Source organism: Pongo abelii, chromosome 3 (genome assembly GCF_028885655.2).
Source record: "Pongo abelii isolate AG06213 chromosome 3, NHGRI_mPonAbe1-v2.0_pri, whole genome shotgun sequence".
Taxonomy (NCBI): domain Eukaryota; kingdom Metazoa; phylum Chordata; class Mammalia; order Primates; family Hominidae; genus Pongo; species Pongo abelii.
Genome location: NC_071988.2, coordinates 26,063,956 through 26,083,523, shown reverse-complemented (window position 1 = coordinate 26,083,523; position 19,568 = coordinate 26,063,956). Strand labels below are relative to the sequence as shown.

General features: G+C 35.0%; 1 protein-coding gene across 3 annotated transcripts in view; it reads right to left on the bottom strand.

Moving 5' to 3' along the window:
* STIM2 (stromal interaction molecule 2) overlaps positions 1-19,568 on the bottom strand; it is a 163,278-nt gene that overhangs the window by 59,424 nt on the left and 84,286 nt on the right. For all 3 annotated transcript variants that reach the window (XM_054553805.2, XM_054553804.2, XM_024246345.3), the window contains exon 3: positions 9,936-10,050. In XM_054553805.2, coding sequence (XP_054409780.1) covers positions 9,936-10,050 — 115 coding nt within the window. The remainder of the gene's footprint in view (positions 1-9,935; positions 10,051-19,568) is intronic.

Sequence of the window (19,568 nt, the reverse complement as noted above, 5' to 3'; positions counted from 1 at the left end):
GTTACAAAAGGCAGACAAAGAAGGAAGCAAAATCAGTCACAGGATTCACAATATAAACACAAAATGTCTGCTCAGCAGTACATCCATTCTTATTACTGAGACCTAAATGAAAAATTATTCGGGAGGACTCTTGGCAGACACTTTGCAATATGCCAAGTCTATGCACCCTACTATATTACCGTCTATCCCTTCCTGAAAACACTCCCCTTTCTAGATGCTGATGACACTGTGCCTTCCTGATTCTCCCTCCATGTTTCTGATGGCCATTACTGATTTCATTAATCAATTCTTTGTCTTTGCCTTAATGCCAGTCTTCCCCAAGGCTACTCTCTCCCTTTCCTTCTTTTAGTGAACTCTCAATTTATATGACTTGAATTATTATACCTTTACGTGAGTGAATCACAAATCTCTTTGTTTGCTTTTAGAACATTGCCCTTATGCAACTATAATCTCCTAGTGATAAACACCTGTTTTGCATTTTTTTTAGCTGATTACTTGGTAAGAAAAGTTGCTGGAAATAAAAACGATAAATTTCCCTCTATGAAAACTGCCATTCTGTTTCATTTTGTCAAACTGATCTAGATTCTTAATTTCAAACTATTAAGTAATTATCTGATTAAAACACTGAAATCAAAACTATCTAAATGGTCTATTATTTTCAACATCCTGAAAGAATTAATGTTGATGCAAAGAGAGGGAAAAACAGAAGATTATCCAAGGGTTAGAAGAATGCTTACTGAGGACCTTTTATTGAAGAGGTTCTTATCTTTAAAATATAAAACCAGACGAGATGAGAAAGATAGAAAGATATAAGCTTTATTTGTTCTATTCTATGCAGAGTAACCATCCAGAGAGTGAAATGGTTTTTAATTATAAGATATAAAAACATGCTAAGTGATTTATTCTATTTTTTATCATTCATTTCCTCTGAGCTATACATTTATATATGTAATATATACATAAATATACATATCAGAATCATAGAAATGTTTAGAATTTTTAGAAAGAGCAAAGGTCATATTCAAATTCAAAAGGCTGGCTAATACCTCGGAAAGTTTTAGTTTTCACTGTATTAATATTTGTAATTTACATTATTTCTATTACAGTCACTACTAAAATGCTAAGTAACATTCAGTTAAATGGGGGGAAAAGACTTAAGTAAGCATAAGACTTGTCTGAGAAAGAAACAAAAATTAACTGACCATCTTTGAAGACAATGTCATTCTCAACAAACAAGTCCTTTATTCAAAAGCAGCAAATAAAATATTTGTTCTATATAAAGTAGAATATAATATAGTGACTCTCCTGCAATAACACACATTTCAAAATCTAAAACTATTTCCTGAGTCCCTCCTTCCCACCTCTTTCCCAAAACAAAGATGGATAAAGGAAAATGTAACACACATTCATATGCAACTGATTTCCAACTACTAGGAAAAGGGTAGAAAGGACAATATGATGTCCAAAAAAGGCTACTGTTTTCTAGATAGTCCGTCACAGTGAAAAGTGGACAGCCCTCATTTTTACCTTCTGCAGAAGGTTCTGTTACTGTACTCCAACCTTGAGGTATCCCTTGAGTCTGTGAACATAGCAGAGGAGAAATGTAGAATAATTCAGGTGTATAGAAAACCATAATAAGGCAAACTCACAACCAATCTTAGAATAGTACCTCCTTAAATCATTAGAAAAGCTTCATATGTTGAATTATATGCTGGAAAACTTGTTATGTGAGACAAAACGAGGCTCAAAACACTTATTTCACGTGTTCCTACAGAATAGAATTGTCAAGTTTTCTACAGGACAGGGAGACGTAATAGGCAGTTGGTCTCTGCATCTTCTTCTGAGAGGGGGTCTCTATTTCAGAATAAAACCAAGAACAATCTACGTAAAGAAGGCAGGATTGTCTCAAAGTATCTTCCACAAACTAAAAAGACAGAATTAATCCCAGCAAATCAGCATATGCAATGTTCCAAAATCTCTAAAATGAAAGTGTACTTAAGTGAAAGAGGAAGAACTGAGAATAATAAAACAGAAAGAGAAAGAGAAAAAGAAGAAAATTAATAAAACCAAAACAGCCCTGATGGGTAGATTTGAAGTGAAGGGAATAGAGACACTAAAATGCTAACATAAGATCATGATTAAGACCAATCAGCAACTTACTGTGAGTGCTCTGAACTCATTTGGATAATTTTATAAAAGAAAGTTATTTGATAATAAAGGGAAAAGGGGGCAAACTCTGTATGAAGTACAAAAATCAATTATAACTAATGATTAATACAAAACAATGTTTGCCAAATTTGTAAATTAATCAAGAAAGACACTATTTTTCTAGCAAACCCATGTTAAACTCCCTTAAATGTTGGTTGACAGAGTGAATGAGTAACATACTGGTGTCACCTATTCTCTTCACAGAAGAAACTTGGACTATTAAAGACCTTTTGTTAGTGGTAGAAATGATGACATCTGTTACTCTGAAACTACACTCTACCTCAAGAATGGACCTTCCCTTGCATAAGGTGCTTTCTGTGAACAATGAAAACTCAACCCCTCCACTGTGGCTATAACAAGAGCTTCTCCTAAAGCTAAAAGCACTGTAGGAAAGTGGAAAAGTGTTAAAACCTGATTTACTAAAATAGCACAGGTATTTGTAGCATATTAACAGCCTTGTGTTTTTTCAATGCGTTACATTAAGTACAAATATCCTCCTAGCTATTAATCTAGCACAGTGTCTCTCACTGAAGGAGTGACAAGAGATGAAAAGTAAATGTTCCTTAATGCAGCTCATCTGGCTTCACTTAACTTCTGTAGGTGGATGGACATGCTTTTCCTTTTATTATCCCACAGTGCCTTCTACATAATCTCAGTTACAGATCACCGCACATCCCTTAATTACTTGTTAAAAGATCTTTCTCCAACACACTGTAGACGGGTGGAGGACAGAGAACACATTCTTCATCTGTGTATCTTTTGTACCTAGGACAAGGGCTTTCTCATAATAAGCATTTACTAGAAAATTTTTCCTGTATGAATCAGTTAAATAAACCCCCCCTCCAAGCCCAGTGGATCCAAAAATCACAGGGAGAAAAAAACTGGAATTCATTCTAAACACAGGGGAAAAATTAACCCAAATCTTCCTTTAAAACACTGCTCAGAATTCATGTTTCATTCTTCCCACTCAAAGCCACATTATATTCAACTCAATGCTAATGTTCCTGCCAATAGTGAATTTGTCTTTTTATAACTCTTCTTCATTACCAGGCCTTCTAAAGCAAGAAGCTATAGTAGCTCTTAATATTTAGTGCAATGATGATAAAATGCTAAAATACACTATCACCTCCCACACAGTAAATATTGCTAATAGATAATTGCTAAAATAATATCCTTTTTTGCTATCAAGACAGATACAGACCAAGCTTCCTTAATACAGTGCTCCAGCGAATCACTATGGATTGGTAAGCACTGGGATATGAGTGGAATCATACTTGCCACTCTTGGAGCTGCTCATCAGATTTACACAGAGACTCACTACAGTCTGGCCTCCTTCTCTGACCCAATCTCCCAGTATTCTCCAACTCAGCTGCCTCTTCCAGCAATATGAGTTTGCAATATCCCATAAATGTGCCATGGTCAGATTTACCTTCCAAAAACAGTAGTAATAGATATCTGTTCATCACTTACTATGTGGTAGACAACTTTTACTCCCATTTAACAGATGACAGAACTAAGACACGAGATGGTTACGCACTACATGGTAAGAGCAAAAGACAAAATTTTAAAAGTGTTTATTATTATCTCACATACACTAAAAATGTATTATCTCTTGTGTAAATTATGCTTATTTGAAGGATTTAGCATTTACAGCTGGACTCATTTTAATGTGCTAACTTGTATATCCCTCTCTTATTTCTATGAAAATTTTATCTTTCAAAGTCTTGTTGAAGAGCCATCTCCCTAATGAAGCCTTCCCTGTAATAAATCTGTCGATTCTCTTAGATTCCTACAATCGTGTCATTTATATAGTATTTAATCAAACCTTCTTGAGTTGCTATTTAACATTTCATCTGCATACATGCAAAACATTGTTAAGCTCCTGGAGGAGAAAGGTCGTCTCTCATACTTCCTTATTTTCTACTAATGAGTGTGATGTATATTGTAAATATACAAATAAATATTTTGTTGATGGATGCCACAAAGATAACACTACCTTATTATCTGCAAGGCTTACGTTTTAAGTTCCTCTTCTGATAATGCTAAACAATACACACTTTTCTATTTACAGTTTTTTTATTCTAGTCTCACTGCAACCAACATCATAAACTTTAAAGAGCTGGTGGATTTTATCAACATTTAAAAATCCCTTTATACTTTCATACCCCCAAGAAAAATCTTATGGATATAAAGGTTCTATATATTTTTAAAATATTTATAACTTCCCTTACTTTTAGGAATTTTATATCAATGGTCAGAAATTTTTTTTCTTTATATTTCCTTTTATAAAATATTTATATTTTTGCTGTCCTAAACAAAAAGAAAATACTCTTGGTCATTTAGTCTCTGGCTAGCCTTTAGGTACACTTGAAAATAACCATTATTAAGTGCCTGTATCTTTCTTCTCTCAGACTATTTCAGTTGCTTTAAATTTTTAATCCTTAAATAAATAAACATTATCCTAAATTTCCAAATGTCTATTCAATTTGTAAAGCCCAAAATTAAACAGTGACCTTAGGTAGGTTAAGACTTGTGCTGAACAGGATGGAAAGATTACCTCATGGTTGTCACATGTTATAACTAACCCAGTGAGTTTTCATTTTAAAAACAGTGTCTTACTTAATCAGTTTTTTATCTACTATAGTCTCTAAATCTTGTATATAACCAATAATTTTCTATCTACATTTTCCTGCATTAGGTATCTGGCTACTATTTAAATACATTCAGTAATTCTCACAACGTATCCAGTTTATCAAAATCTATCTGAAATGTAACACTAGTTTTTAAATGGCTTTCATTTGCATTAGACAGCTGCCATGTGCAACTTGACCAAGCATTCTCTCTACACACAGACACACACACACACACACACACACACACACACACACTGCATTAAAGTCACTGCTGAAATTCTATTTGAGGTCAGGATCAACTTCTGCATAAAACAATTTTACTTTTCCGCAGTTGACAAAATTCCAGAAAGATCTTGGGTACATTTCACTGTCCAGAGTTTGCACACAATGATGGTACATATATAGCTTAGTCTGTTCATTTTATCAATAAATATTGTGAGACTAAGTCAAAAACAGTATAAAACTTTGAATATGGCTGAACTTTTTAGTTTATTTCGCATTATTACTGAATGAGAGAATCAACCTTTACTAAGTGCCTAACAGGTGTTGCCATAAATTATGTCAGGTACTTTTACTACATTACTGATTTATGTCACACAAGAATTACATTTTATAAGTGAATTTTCAAAATCTGTCCAATGCCTCACTGTTCATAAATAGAAGAGCCAGAATTTAAAGCTGTATAGTTTGAAAGCCTACATACTTTCTATAGCATGCCACCTCCACTTTCACTTCTAGCAAATTTTCAGGTAACTAAAGAAGGAGGCTGGGTGTGGTGACTCCCACCTGTAATCCTAGTGCTTTAGGAAGCCAAGACAGGAGGACTGCTTGAGGCCAGGAGCTGGAGACAAGACTGGGCAACACAGTAAGATCCCGTCCCAACAAAAAATAAAAAATAAGCCAGTTGTGGCAGTGTACGCCCATAGTCTCAACTACTCCAGTGGCTCACTTGAGCCCAGGAATTTGAGGCTGCAGTGAGGTATGATCACACCACTGCACTCCGGCCTGGGTGACAGAGCAAAACCTTGTCTATTTCAAGAAAAAAAAAGATGACATGGGGGAGATACTATTTATGTTCTACTTCTTGTCTCCTTCTAGAACTCCTGGGTCAACCCAAACACCACCTTCTGTGTATAATAGTGAGCTAATCACTCCCTCCAGTGAGCTACCTCCATACCCTAAACTTACTTCTATTATTGTACTTATCACCTTATAGTGTAATTTACTTGTTTTCTTTGTCTTTCCTACTCAGCAATTTGCTCTGTATATCCCAGATCCATGTTTAACTCATCATTAATCCCCAGGATCCAATGCAATGCTTGTTTAGCACCTAATAGATACAGTCTATTTTGCTGCATGTGCTGTTGTAACATGAATTACTTTATGTGCCACTAGTAATTAGGGGTCACGTCAATGCAAAAGTCACATCATTTCATATGTGACTTTTCCAAACATGGTATCATTTCACATCGCCAAGTAATATCAAATGGATGCAAGGTACACTAACTGCCAATACAGCAAGCTACAAACAGGAGCTTCCACTTACCCTCCTTCTTCATCTTTGCTAAATTTGGGCAGAGCCTCTGTCTTGGAAATGCTTGTTGCTCGGTTCTCATTTTCATGCACTTTGCCCTTGTCTTCATTTTTTAGCAACCTCAATTCTACTAGAACCCCCCATCCATCCTTCTATAAAGTTATCTTCATTGTTTTTTAATGTAAATTCCTATATCTACTATATAGTATGTATTGATTAGGAATTTGAAATTCTTTTTAGCGGCACAAGTATTTTGTTTTTTTTTGAGACGGAGTGCAGTAGCGCACTCCCAGGTTCAAGTGATTCTGCTGCCTAAGCCTCCCTAATAGCTGGATGACAGGAGTGCGCCACCAAGCCTGGTTAATTTTTGTATTTTTAGTAGAGACAGGGTTTTGCCATGTTGGCCAGGCTGGTCTTGAACTCCTGACCTTAGGTGGTGTGCTTGCCTCGGCCTCCCAAAGTGCTGGGATTACAGGCATGAGCCACTGTGCCTGGCCTGTACTAGTATTTTTATTAATACTGTTAATACCATGGCTAGTAAGTTGTATAGGTTTTGAGTAATCTCCTTCAGTCCCATTTTTCCCATAAACTGTCATTTTTAAGTTCACAATTTTAAAAAACGTAAGTTTTTAAGAAATGCACATAATGTCTAATAACGGAAATGCCTGTACTCAAAACATTTGACCAACTAAATTACTAAGCATCCAATACTCATCAGGCATTACACTTTCATTCACTCAACAATTATTTACTGAGTATCAAAGTGAATATTCACTACTGAATACAAAGTGAATGCACTGTGCTAGGCATGGAAGACACAACAATGATGAGCAAAGAATGAATGTATATATTTGCATGTATATGTATGTGAGTGAGTGCGTGTTTTTTATATATATATACACACACACACAAACCTACACACTTTGTGTATAAATACACATATACACACACACACACATTTTTGTATATATTCAAGTAAACAATCTTGAATTACATGTTATTGTTAGGGGTACATTCTAATCTCTACTTCAGCAGTTTTCAAACTTTTTCAGAACTACTTTTCGTTTCTCCAGAGAAATTTTCAACAGAAACAAAATATAACAGATAAAAGCAGAACCCGACACACTCAACATGCCCCGTCTCTGGGACTCCTCCTGGAGCCTGAATGTTTTAAAAACCAGTGCTCTGGCAATAATACCCCACCCTTACATGACCCCTTTAATAAACAGAGTCTGACATGGGTTGAGAAAAATCAATTAGGTCATTATAAAGCTTCTAGTGCAAGTTTATTACCACTTGACTCCTCTCTCTTTCATCCCATACAGCTGCATTACTAGGAATCCTGAGACTACTTCTGCCAGGCTCTGTAAGGTTATATAGCCAACTGGGGCTTAGAGAAAAGGAAGCAGAGAGGAGATAACTTAGGCCAACTGTTTGAACTGGGGAAATCCCTCATTATCATAATGGTTAGATCTCAGATTAAGGTGAAAGCCTAGGGAAAAAGAGGTTTAAGAGGTCATTCAACTTGAAAAGGCCTTAGCTTAAAAAAAAAAAATCAAGTAAACAAACATTCTCATAGATCACAAAAGATCTCATCAAAGTCACTAGGGTGGGAAAACAAAAAGGAGTTTAAGAATAGAGTCCTCTTTATTTAGGATACATTAATAAACAAAACATACAACGTTCCCCTGCTCTATAACACTTACATTCTCGGAGGTGAGGCAAAGGGAGATATATATAATAAGTCAATTATATAGTATCTTAGAAGGTGATATATGATGGGGAAAAGGAAAGTGTGAAGCTGAGTAAGAAAGATCAAGAGCACCAGAAAAAAAAAAAAGATGAGTAAAAGGGGAGGATAGCAATGTTAAACGGGGTGGCCAGAGTGGTTTCACTGAGACCACAGCCATTGATTGATAAAGACTTTAACAAAGGAGGTAATGGAGTTAGCCATGAGGACGTGCGCATTCCTGCATTTGTGGAATAGCCACAGGTCCAGAATGAATGGAGCACAGTGAGCAGGAGAGATGCATGGAATAGAAGAGATAAGAGATGAGAGAGAGGTGGAAATAGAAGGCAGAACACATAGAGGCTTACGGGTCTTTGTAAAGATTTGGACTATTACTCTGAGCCGCTACAGAGTAATGAGCAGATCTAATTTACATTTTAGAGTACTCTGCTAGGTGAAGAAGAGACTACAGCAGAGCACAAACACAGGGAGATGAATTAGGCTGTCACAATTATCCAGGCAAGAGATGATGGTGGCTGAACAAAGGTAGTACAAGACCTAAGTGGTCAAATATTTTTTTCTTCATTCAAACATAGTCAAGTGGGTTCCAATCAATGTATTACATATTTTAATCCTTAAAAAATACTAATAGCAATAGACCTTGTAATGGATCTCCACCTCCCTTATAAGTATCTATGGATTGCTGAGCTATATCGTGTCAATAAAGTAAGTTTGTTGCTGAGTTCCCCACCATTTTCACTTTTCCTCATGAAACTGATATTTGTTTATTTCTATTCCTATCCAAGCTCATGTTATTTTAAAATGGTGTAGGGAAAAGAAATGGAGAGGTTTTTTTAAAGTCTATATATTTTTCTTTTAAGTCCATAATTGTTTTCTTCTTTCTTCCCCCATAATTGTTTTCTTCTTTCTTCCCCCAACCCAAGTGTATTTCAGCAGAAACACATGGAAGCAAGCTATCTACCATCTTCTACACTGAGAAAAATACTGAGCATTGGTGGGACAGTTTTCTTTATTTTCCCGCTTCTAAATGTTATCATAATGACTCAAGTAAACTTTATTATTTCTTTACACTCTTAATTGGTAATCTGTCCCTTTAATTTCATTTAATTTTTCAGAGAAAAATATACGCTTACAATATAATTGCTGACTTTCATGAAAGAACAGAAGCATTAGAAAGAAGGAATTTTAGTTGAGTTACTGAAAACAAAATGTAAGTTTAGTGGGCTTGTAAAATTTTTTTAATTTTAGTAACTTCCTAGTATTAGGAACCAAGTTGAGATTTTTAGATCACAGACTTTTCCTGTACTAAACAATTACTGTCCATAATACAGCTTGAGAACTTAACAGCAGAAAAGGGAACAAAATACCAATTTTATCATACAACTATTACAAGACATCATAAAGGATTTACTTAAGAAAAACCTTAACAGTAATAGACTCCTAAAAACATTAGGAACTATTCTCCACAACTAAAAGGAAAACTTTGTGTTTCCATATGTTTATTTGCTAAACCTTTTATAATAATGTCATGTAATAGCTGAAATAATGCTTTACAACTTTAGGCTCTCAGACATGCATTATCTTATTTATTCTACTATAATTATATGAGAACAGCCTGATGCTTAATGACTCTCAGAAAGATAAAAATCATCTTTCAAAAACAAGAAGGGAAAATTATTTACTAAAATATAAATATCCTCACAGAAATGTTATTTTGATTTTTTTGGTAAAAGCATACTATGAGTTAAGAACAACTAAGCAGGCTAGATGTGCAGAAGAGGAGGGAGCCAGATCACGAAGGCAGTCTTACCTTCTGATGTTTTCCATCGTTTCCATAAATCCTCAATCGTTATATGTTTATCTTCTCTGTGCAGATGGCTGTGTTTATTAGTAGCATCTTTATATTTCATATCTTCTCTGATGAACTATAGAAAAGAAAACACTAAGTTAAATATAAATTCATTACGTTAGTCTTGATAACTGGAGAAAAAGATAAAATCTGATATCCAGTGGGTAAGTATTTTCAAACAGTAACTGGTAAATTTTTGGTATTGTAGTCACATTACTCTTACATGTTTGTAAAATGTATTTAATGAAATGTCTTCTGCTACTAATCATAACGCCACCACCACCAGCAACAGCAGAAGAAGTGCTTATTCAATGTTTATTATTTACCAGGTATTATTCTAAGTTATATAACAAATAGGTGTATACAGTCACCCCCGCCTTATCTGTGGGTTCAGTATTCGTGGGACTGAGAATATTTGGAGGAAAATGGATGGCTGTGTCTGTACTGAACATGTACAGAGTTTTAAAAATCATTATTCCCTAAACAATATAATACAACAACTATTTACATAGCATTTACACTGTATTAAGTACTATAAGTAATCTAGAGACAATTTAAAGTATATGGGAGGATGTCTAGGTTATACCCAAATGCTGTATCATTTTTATATAAGGGATTTGAGTATCCATGAATTTTGGTATCCGCGGGGAAGAGGGAGTCCTGAAACTAATCCCCCACAGACACCAAGGGACCACTGTATATCTGTCCATACAGAGAAAGTCATTTACAACAGTCCTATAAGGAAAGTATTATTTATCTTCATTCAATAGATGAGAAACCAAGGCCCAAAGAGGCTAAGTAATTTGCCCAAGGTTGAAAAAATAATGAATATCAGAGCTGAAATTCCAACACAAGCCATTTGGTTATATTCAACAGCATAATATACTGCCTCAACATCACTGCATTCATTTTTACCAAATACTTGGTGACAGAGATGTTTCAAAACATAATAAATAATAATCTTCTCAATTACTGCATCATATTTCTATGTTCTTCTGCCTTTTTTAAGCTACTACTTTTAATTCAAAGATTTGATTATGGTGTTTAGAGCTAAAGTATACTTTACAAAACTGAAGTATACCTTCTATTAATCTTACTTTAAAATATATAGAGAGATAGGCTGAGGCAGGAGAATTGCTTGAGCACAGGAGTTTGAGGCTGCAGTGAGCTGTGATTGCACCACTGCACTCCAACCTGGGCAACAAGGCAAGAATCTGTCTCTTAAAAAAAAAAAAAAAAAGGCATTAAAATTATTTTTGCTAAAAACTAACCTGTTCTATATTACTTTTTAAACCGTTTCCCATTGTCTAACAATAAAAAGCAAACTCCATTTTATGGCTTAATACCACTTATTAATCTTATCTCTGAGAATCTTTTAGGCCTTATCTATTGATACTTTCCTCATATATGTACCCATTACTCTAATTATGTGAAACTAATAGTTTTTAAATTGTTTATGCTTTTTCTACCTCAATATTTTTTATTTTTCTTGTTTCGTTATTTTATGTGGTATCTTTTTTTTCTATTGTTCCAAAACTATAGATCACGTAAAAGATTTCAGAAGTCCACAATGCAGAAACTGAAAATTCCCCTACAGCTACAAATGCCAGAGGCATATTTTTCTGACTTTTACACTGGCAATGAACATCACCTTCAGACAAAACACCAAATTCTGCCTGAGTAGAGTTGCTCTCTACTGAAACTAAAAAAGAAAATTTTAACAACTGTATAATATTGAGCAAATCATTTAACTTTTCTGAGGCTCAACAACCTTGGGAGCAAAATAAAGAAACAATGCTCTAGGATCAACAACACTGTTGAACATGTGGTCATTCAGCAGAGTAGTGTCAGCATTATGGCAATTAGAAAACACTTCCACAGCATCTGGGCCAAGCATATGATAAATATGTTCACCTTGTCCACCCTGTACATATATACTGGAAATTAAAAATCTGGTCCTTCGTCATCAAAAGTTTGAAAAGTACTAAACTAAAAAAATCTATGTAATCTGTTGTCTGCTCTAAATAGTGCCTTATTCCTTTTTACTAAATGCTGCCTTAAGTTATATTTAAGGGGGCCTGCCTGAATGCTCCAAGTCCTCCTGTCATCCAACTCTTCTTGACTGACACCTTCAAAATCCAGTAGAGACTACCAAAGAGATGCTCAGAAATTGTCTCCATCTTGGAAAAGGTCCAAGAGCTGGAAAGAAATTCTAGACTGAAAATCATAATGATGGACACAGCGGGGAGGAAATTTGTCTTGGAAATAGTCCAATCAGTTGGAACAAATGGCAACTGTTTCATTTATGTAATATATATTAAAGACAATGTCCTAAAAAATTATCTTTATTACATGAACACAAACAATCTAAACGTGCAGTTCTGTGATTTCAGGATCAATATATTTCAGAAAATAAGCAAATTTCCACATGACTAGATGTGGTATTCTAGCCACTTAACTATTTTAGAAAAGCCAGAATGAGCTTATGGATATATGTCAAACATACTTAACAAAATAAAAGATTTTTTTAATTTTTTAAAGCTTTTGAAGATACCTATAGCTCATTTGGTATAAAAGAACTATCTATTCCTAAGAAAGGTGGGTGAAAATTGAATAAATACAATGAGTTGTATTTTCCCTGGAATTACCATCTAAAAATATTTCTGTTTTAAAACAGAAGTATGACTCCAGGATATCACAATAACTCGTAACAAACCACATGAAATAAAATTATATTCTGTATCTTACAGATCTTCAACATGCTGATCACAGAATGTGACTAGAAACCAGTATAATTAGAAATATTTTTGTTTGGAAAATGTTTAAATGAACCAAACACACTAAAAATCATCAGGTTCTATGGAACCTTTTCCCAGTATCCTAAAGAAAAAAGCATATAATTCTGACTGTTCAGACTTTTCAAAAGCTTTATTAGAAACCCCTCCTCATTTTCGCAATGAAGTAGGGTAACTAGAGAAATTTTAAAACAGTCACCAATAACTGAAAATGCATACACAAAAGACAAATACTTCTTCTTTGTATTCATTTGTCAAAAGACAAATACTTCTTATTTGGAATTCATGAATTGAGAAATCTGAAAATAGGATCTGAAATTCAACGAAGTGAGTCTTCAAATAATGTATGGCAAATAATGTAGAATTCCCTGGTAAATACACCCAATTATATGCAAACCTACTACAGGGAATCCTAAATTGACAAGGTACATAAGGGAGTGCTCAGCAAATAAATGACTACTGAATATTCTTTTTAAAAGATTCACTCAGACAATTCTTTTAAATAAACTCTTCCAGTACCACTGAAAGTTAATGCTTTACATATCCAGTTTGGGAAAGTTAGTTTTATAATAAACTGATTTCAGTTTCTCATACCTGTAACTTAAATGTTGTATTTGTGCTGTTATTTTTATGACACCACTTTAATAAAATCTGATATATGTTATTATAGACATATTCTGGGGCTGTATTCAGGCCATACCCTTCTCCCAGACAAATAAATACTCACCAACATTAGTGTAGATCCCTGTGTGTGTCTAGTCACCCCCTCTCAATCTATCATCCACAACCACAGCTATCTGATCAAAGGATTGACAGACACCTCACCTAGAGGAGAACAACCCTGAGTCTGTGCCAGGATGGCAGGATTCTTCTCACAGGAAATTATAACTGAGATCATGAAAAACTGGACCACTTGGCCATGGCTCTGGACTTTTAGGGTGATAAACACACTGATGTTGAATGTACCATTTTATGAGTAGTCGAGACGGTCTAGGTGGTAAGGCAAACAGAGGAAGCCAATAAATACGCAGAAAGAGAAAATAATGAAAGACAACAGAGGTGACCACAGGGAAAGACACAGCACCAAGAACAGCCTCCATTCTTGGTGACTTTTTACTTTTAGTTCCTTGGGAGGCCTGTTTTGCACAATTTTTAGCCTGATTTCCATAAGTCTGTCTCCCCTTCTACTTTTAAATACATAATTTTAAGACCTCAATACTCAGGAGAGGTGATTTATCATCATAGTTAGGCATGCAGACTCGAGTCTGACATATACTCAAAACCTAACTCCGCTACTTACTATAAGACATTTGCAAGCATTTAACTGCTCATTAGCCCCATTTTTCTCCTCTGTAGAATGAGGAAAATAAAATTGTCTACTACATAAGGTTACAAACATTAAATTAAAATGCATACATAGTGTATGCAAAAGTGTTAGACAAAATATTCTGAGTGGTTTTTATATGTCGGTGTTGAATCACTGTCAAAGTTTAAAACATGAATAAACGAGCATCACTCTGATTATATTGGAAGGTTTAATACATGTTTTGGGGAATATCAGACATTTATGTAAGGTTTCCCAATACACCCATTTCAGATATCCTGAAACAAAATACATAACAGGGATGGAGCGGAAAACCAGTTTCTTTACTGACAATGTAAGCAGAGACTTTCCCAAACGACACCTGTCATCAAAACAACACAATGTCCAAGGTCTGATATGTGAGTCAGTAAAACAGATGGGTTCTTCATAAACAATTGCAAGGTCTTGAAAATACTACTAAAATAGCTTAGTATAATGTCTCAGAGGAAAAAAATCCACAAGAAAAGTACTACTATTATTCCCACTTCTAAAGATGAAAAAACTAAGGCTAAGAGAGAGTCAGCAATGTATTCTATTTCTTATAGCGATTTAAAAGGAGACCAAATTCCGGAAGTAAGTTTTAAAGAATTCTAAAGTCTAAGTTCTTCACCACCATGCTCACCTGGATGTTCTGTATAAATGCATGGATTCCTAAACTCTTAGGTGTGATAACATGCTAATAAAGCATGAACTGCCCATGTTTCTCTCTTCATTTTAAAACTGTTCTATCAAGCAGATAGCACAGTGTTTGAGAGCACAGACTTGGTCTAGACTACACAGATATCCCAAATCTCCTACTTGTTTTATGACTGTAGTAAGTTACTTGACTCTCTGTGCTTCAGTTTTCTCACCTGCAAAATGGTCACTTTCAAAGGGTTATGAGAATTAAGTTCTTTATTTCACATGAAGTGCAAAAAAAAAAAGTGCTTGGTACATAGTCGACACTCAATGTCAACTATTTTAATTTTATTGTAAATCATTTATTTTTTCAAAATAATGAGCTGAATTTTTACCTTGATTTGCGTATTCTGTATGATTTCTTGGACACGAATGAAGACAGTGTGAGGTACTACAAACACCAGCTGATAATCACTGATCTAAGAATTAAATCTACAAAGAACAGCAATACCAAATCTTAACTGAGACTCACAACCCAAGACACCGTAATTTGTATAGAGACAGAGGTTACTACTAAGACATTCCTTGTTTTAATAACCTTGATCTTATCCTCTGATATGGTTTGGATGTGTCCCCACCCAAATCTCATCTTGAATTGTACTCCCGTAATTCCCACCTGTTGTGGGAGGGACCTGGTGGGAGATAATTGGAATCATGGGGGCAGTTTCCCCCATACTGTTCTCGTGGTAGTAAGTCTCACAAGATCTGATGGTCTTGGTCTTATCAGGGGTTTCTGCTTTTGAATCTTCCTCATTTTCTCTTGCTGCCGCCATGTAAGAAGTCCTTTCGCCTCCCACCATGATCCAGCCAAAATCTACCATTAGGCTTTGGCCTCTGATGCCAGAACTCTGCATATCCAGATACCCACTTGAGTGTTTCATGCCATCCATTACTTAGACATGATCAATACTCACACAATCACATAAGTTAACATTATATCCAATCACCATTACATCAAAAATATATATAGCAAGCCATTTGGAATTAACATTAATATTCATGTTAATATTCACTTTTAGTAGAGGTAAGCATTTCAGATTTAACAAATGAAAAAAATCTCCTTCTGTGTTTTATTTGCTAAAATTTAGTAAGTCAGAATTTGCATTACCAGCAAAGATGAGGTTACAGGGACCGGATTTACCATACCCACAGGCCCTCAAAAAACAACTAAAAAACAGACACAATATACAAATAACAGTTTTCAAGACACTGAACACAAGGCATGAACACAAGGCACTGAACACAAAGAACAGTGATCCCTGAGAGACCAGAAACAAACAACTGTGCCGTAGGACTGCCCCAAATGAGTTCCTGGAGAGAATTTCTAGGAAAAGGTGCAAGAAGAGGGAACCCAACAGTGCCAGACAGTTTCCCTGATTTGAAAAGACAGGACTTTGTGTGGGAAATGGCACATTCATACATCTGTAGGAGTACAAACTAGTGTAACCTTTGTGGGGGGCAAATTCTAGCAGTATCAATTAAAATGTTAAATGCTCATTGCCTTTAACCAAGAATTTCTACTTTTCAGAATTTATTCTATAGTAATGCTCACATAACTGCATAAAAAGTTCAAGAGTTTTCATTGCAATATTATGAATAAAAATTGTATGACCATCCAAACTGCCCACCAGTAAGAAACATTTGACAAATTATGACACCATCAGGGCAAAATGTAAAAGCAGGTATATCCGTTTACCCTTAATAAAAAAGAAAAGCTTACAATATAGCTATCTGATATTTAATAAAATTACATCAGTTGAGTTTGATCACTCTGGAATCTTTTTCATGCTGATTAGAAGCTATGATGGCTGATCTGATACATTTGAAAAAAAAGAACAACAAACCTATAAAAGCTTCTAATGTACATTTTCATATTCTCCCTTAACTTCTAGCCTAATGTTACTTGGATCCACCAAGGCACTGCTTAATAACTCCCAAGAACAACACAGAACTGGAACAAGTATTCCCAGAGTCATAGGGTAACATCAGAGGAGGCATTCTATCAAAAGAACAGCTTTGTCTTAGTCCATTTTGTGCTGCTATAACAGAATAACTGAGACTGGGTGATTATTTATAAAGAACGTAAGTTCATTTTTCTCACAGTTCTGGAGGCTGGGAAGTCCAAATCAAGGCACCAGTATCATCTGGTGAGTGCCTTGTTACTACATCCTAATATAGCAGAAGGCTAAAGGGCATGAGAGAGCACCCACTCCCACAAGCCCTTTTTATTGTGGCACTAATCCCCTCACAGTCTAAGCACCCCCCATGAGGCCCCACCACCCAACACTGTTGCATTGTGGATTAAGCTTCCAACACATAAATTTTGGGGAACACATTCAAGCCATAATGCTTCTTCCAATCTGAATTCATGGTTTAAGAGAGAATCAAAATTTCTGTCTATAACAGGAGTGTGCAGATTGTACCATAGGTATGCAGTTTTTGTAGATAAGAGAATACCAATAAGGCAAAAATTATATATTGAAGAAGCTTTTAATTTCAACACAATCAACTGAAAGCTGTTTTGTGTCATAAAAACATGAAGACTACAATTAGTCTGAATGCTTAAAACATGAAATAGCTGTCACTGGTTCTTCTTGATACTAGAGCTCTAATTAAGTTGTAGAGCACTAACAGTGGAAATATATTGCAGATGAGACTATGTGTTATACGGAGGGCCAGGTAATTATTTCTAGTATCCATCACTGAGAATACCGTGCGTTACACTTACTTTCACTGTTTAGTGACTACCTATAAGCACTTAAAAGAAAGCTATATTGTATTTATAAAATACAATTTAGAAATATTCTTCATTAAAATATCTTAAGTATTCAATTTGATTAATATTTTTATAAAGCAAAAATTTAAAAACTTATGTATATATTTACACTTGATTTTATGAACATAAAGAATGTTACAGGAGAAAAATCACAAGCAGTAACACTGATAATGAATGGGGGATGGGAGGGGCCATCAGGAAGACAAGAGGAGCCAAGGAGGAAATACAATATTTACACATTAAACTGTGAGCACCTGCTTAAGTTAACACACACATACACAAATTCAACAATAAAGACCCTGAAGTAAGACGGAGGCACTTCAGAGTGAGACACAGGAAGCAGACCTAAAACTGTATCAGAACTCTTCCTCAAGCACACTGATTAGAGGTTATTACCACTTTCTTTGGAAAGAGAAGCTGGATACCAATTTCACAACCACTATAGGGCCTTTATTTCATTATACATAAATAGAATAAACCACACATAGTTCTCATTGAAAAAGAAACTTTACATTAGTACTTATCATTTTAATGATGAGTTATATATAGTTCGTCTAGTCACTGATAAAAGAATTTTACTACTTAACTATGTGAAAATACATACAGGACCGTGAGATAAAATAAAGGTCAATAATTTAGACCATAAGATAGATCATACCAAAGTAAATTCTGGAGTTGCTATTTTTAGAAATATTTTGAATGAACACAGACATTGATAATTATGAGAAAGCTTTGTGGCACTCAGCATTCAGAGAATAACTCTGGCTATAAATATGGATAATATTAATAAAACCCAAAATATAATGTATCAAAATTAATTTGTCAAGATTTACTATGTAATAGGATAAGGAAAAATAAGAGACTATCCAAACAAAAAGAAAAGCAATTCTATCCTAAGTCCGTAAAAAGTGATATTGGAAGATTAAGATTGAAAAAAAAATAATATTCTACAAAGAAACAAAATGAATACATTGTATGTACTGCGTCAATTCACTAGGGTGTGCCTTACCTATCATCACCACTTAATATTCATTATTCTGTAGTTCTCCTCATTTTTACTTCTCAAGGAAGCTAACAAGAATCTTCTAACAACCAAAGACTTGGTTTCTGAGAAGTCACTAGCCCTTTGTTACCCAATAATCCCAAGACTACTAATGTTCACTGCAATATTAATCACAATTTCCTTTAAAAAAAAAAAAAACTAAAGAATTAGTAATACGTAATTTATCCCACAATGTCAGAAAATGAAGGCATTTCCAGAATACTGAAGACTGCCTCTTTTAGCACCAAAACATTCTAATTTTAAGCAATTTTAATGGAAAACATTCTAAAATAAACTGCCTTATCATATGAAGTTTTGGGGAGGCGTTAAAAATTTTTTTTTATAGAGACAACGTCTCACTATGTTGCCTGGTCTCGAACTCCTGGGCTCAAGCAATCCTCCCATCTCAGCCTCCTGAAATACTAGGATTTCAGGTGTACGCCACTGTGCCTGACCAAATACAAGGCCATCATTTTGAACACTACTTCTTTTTGCAATCATGTCACAGTCTGTCAGTTCATCCCCTCTGTGGAGATGTATGTTTGAATTGAGGAAGCCTAGCCAATAAGACTATCCCTATTCCACAGGGAGGGGCTGGAGATAGGGCATATGACCATGTCAGAACTATTAGAACCAATATGAATCCCACTCAGCACTTTCATTGGAACACCTGGAAAAAATAAGCTCTCTCTGCTGTGGCCACAGAAAACTAGCAGGATTTGACCTAGAGCTGTTGAGAGATATACAGGGAGAATGAGCCTGAGAATAATATGGCCAGTAAAGAAAGCAAAGCTGAGAGAAAGTGGCAGAGTTTTGATGGCAGGTGTTCGAGCACAAGAATCCAATCATACCTGAACAATTCTAGATTGTTCAGCTATGTGACCCAATACATTTCCTTTTTGCTTTTGTAAATTAGAATGGAATTTTCACCTGCAATATC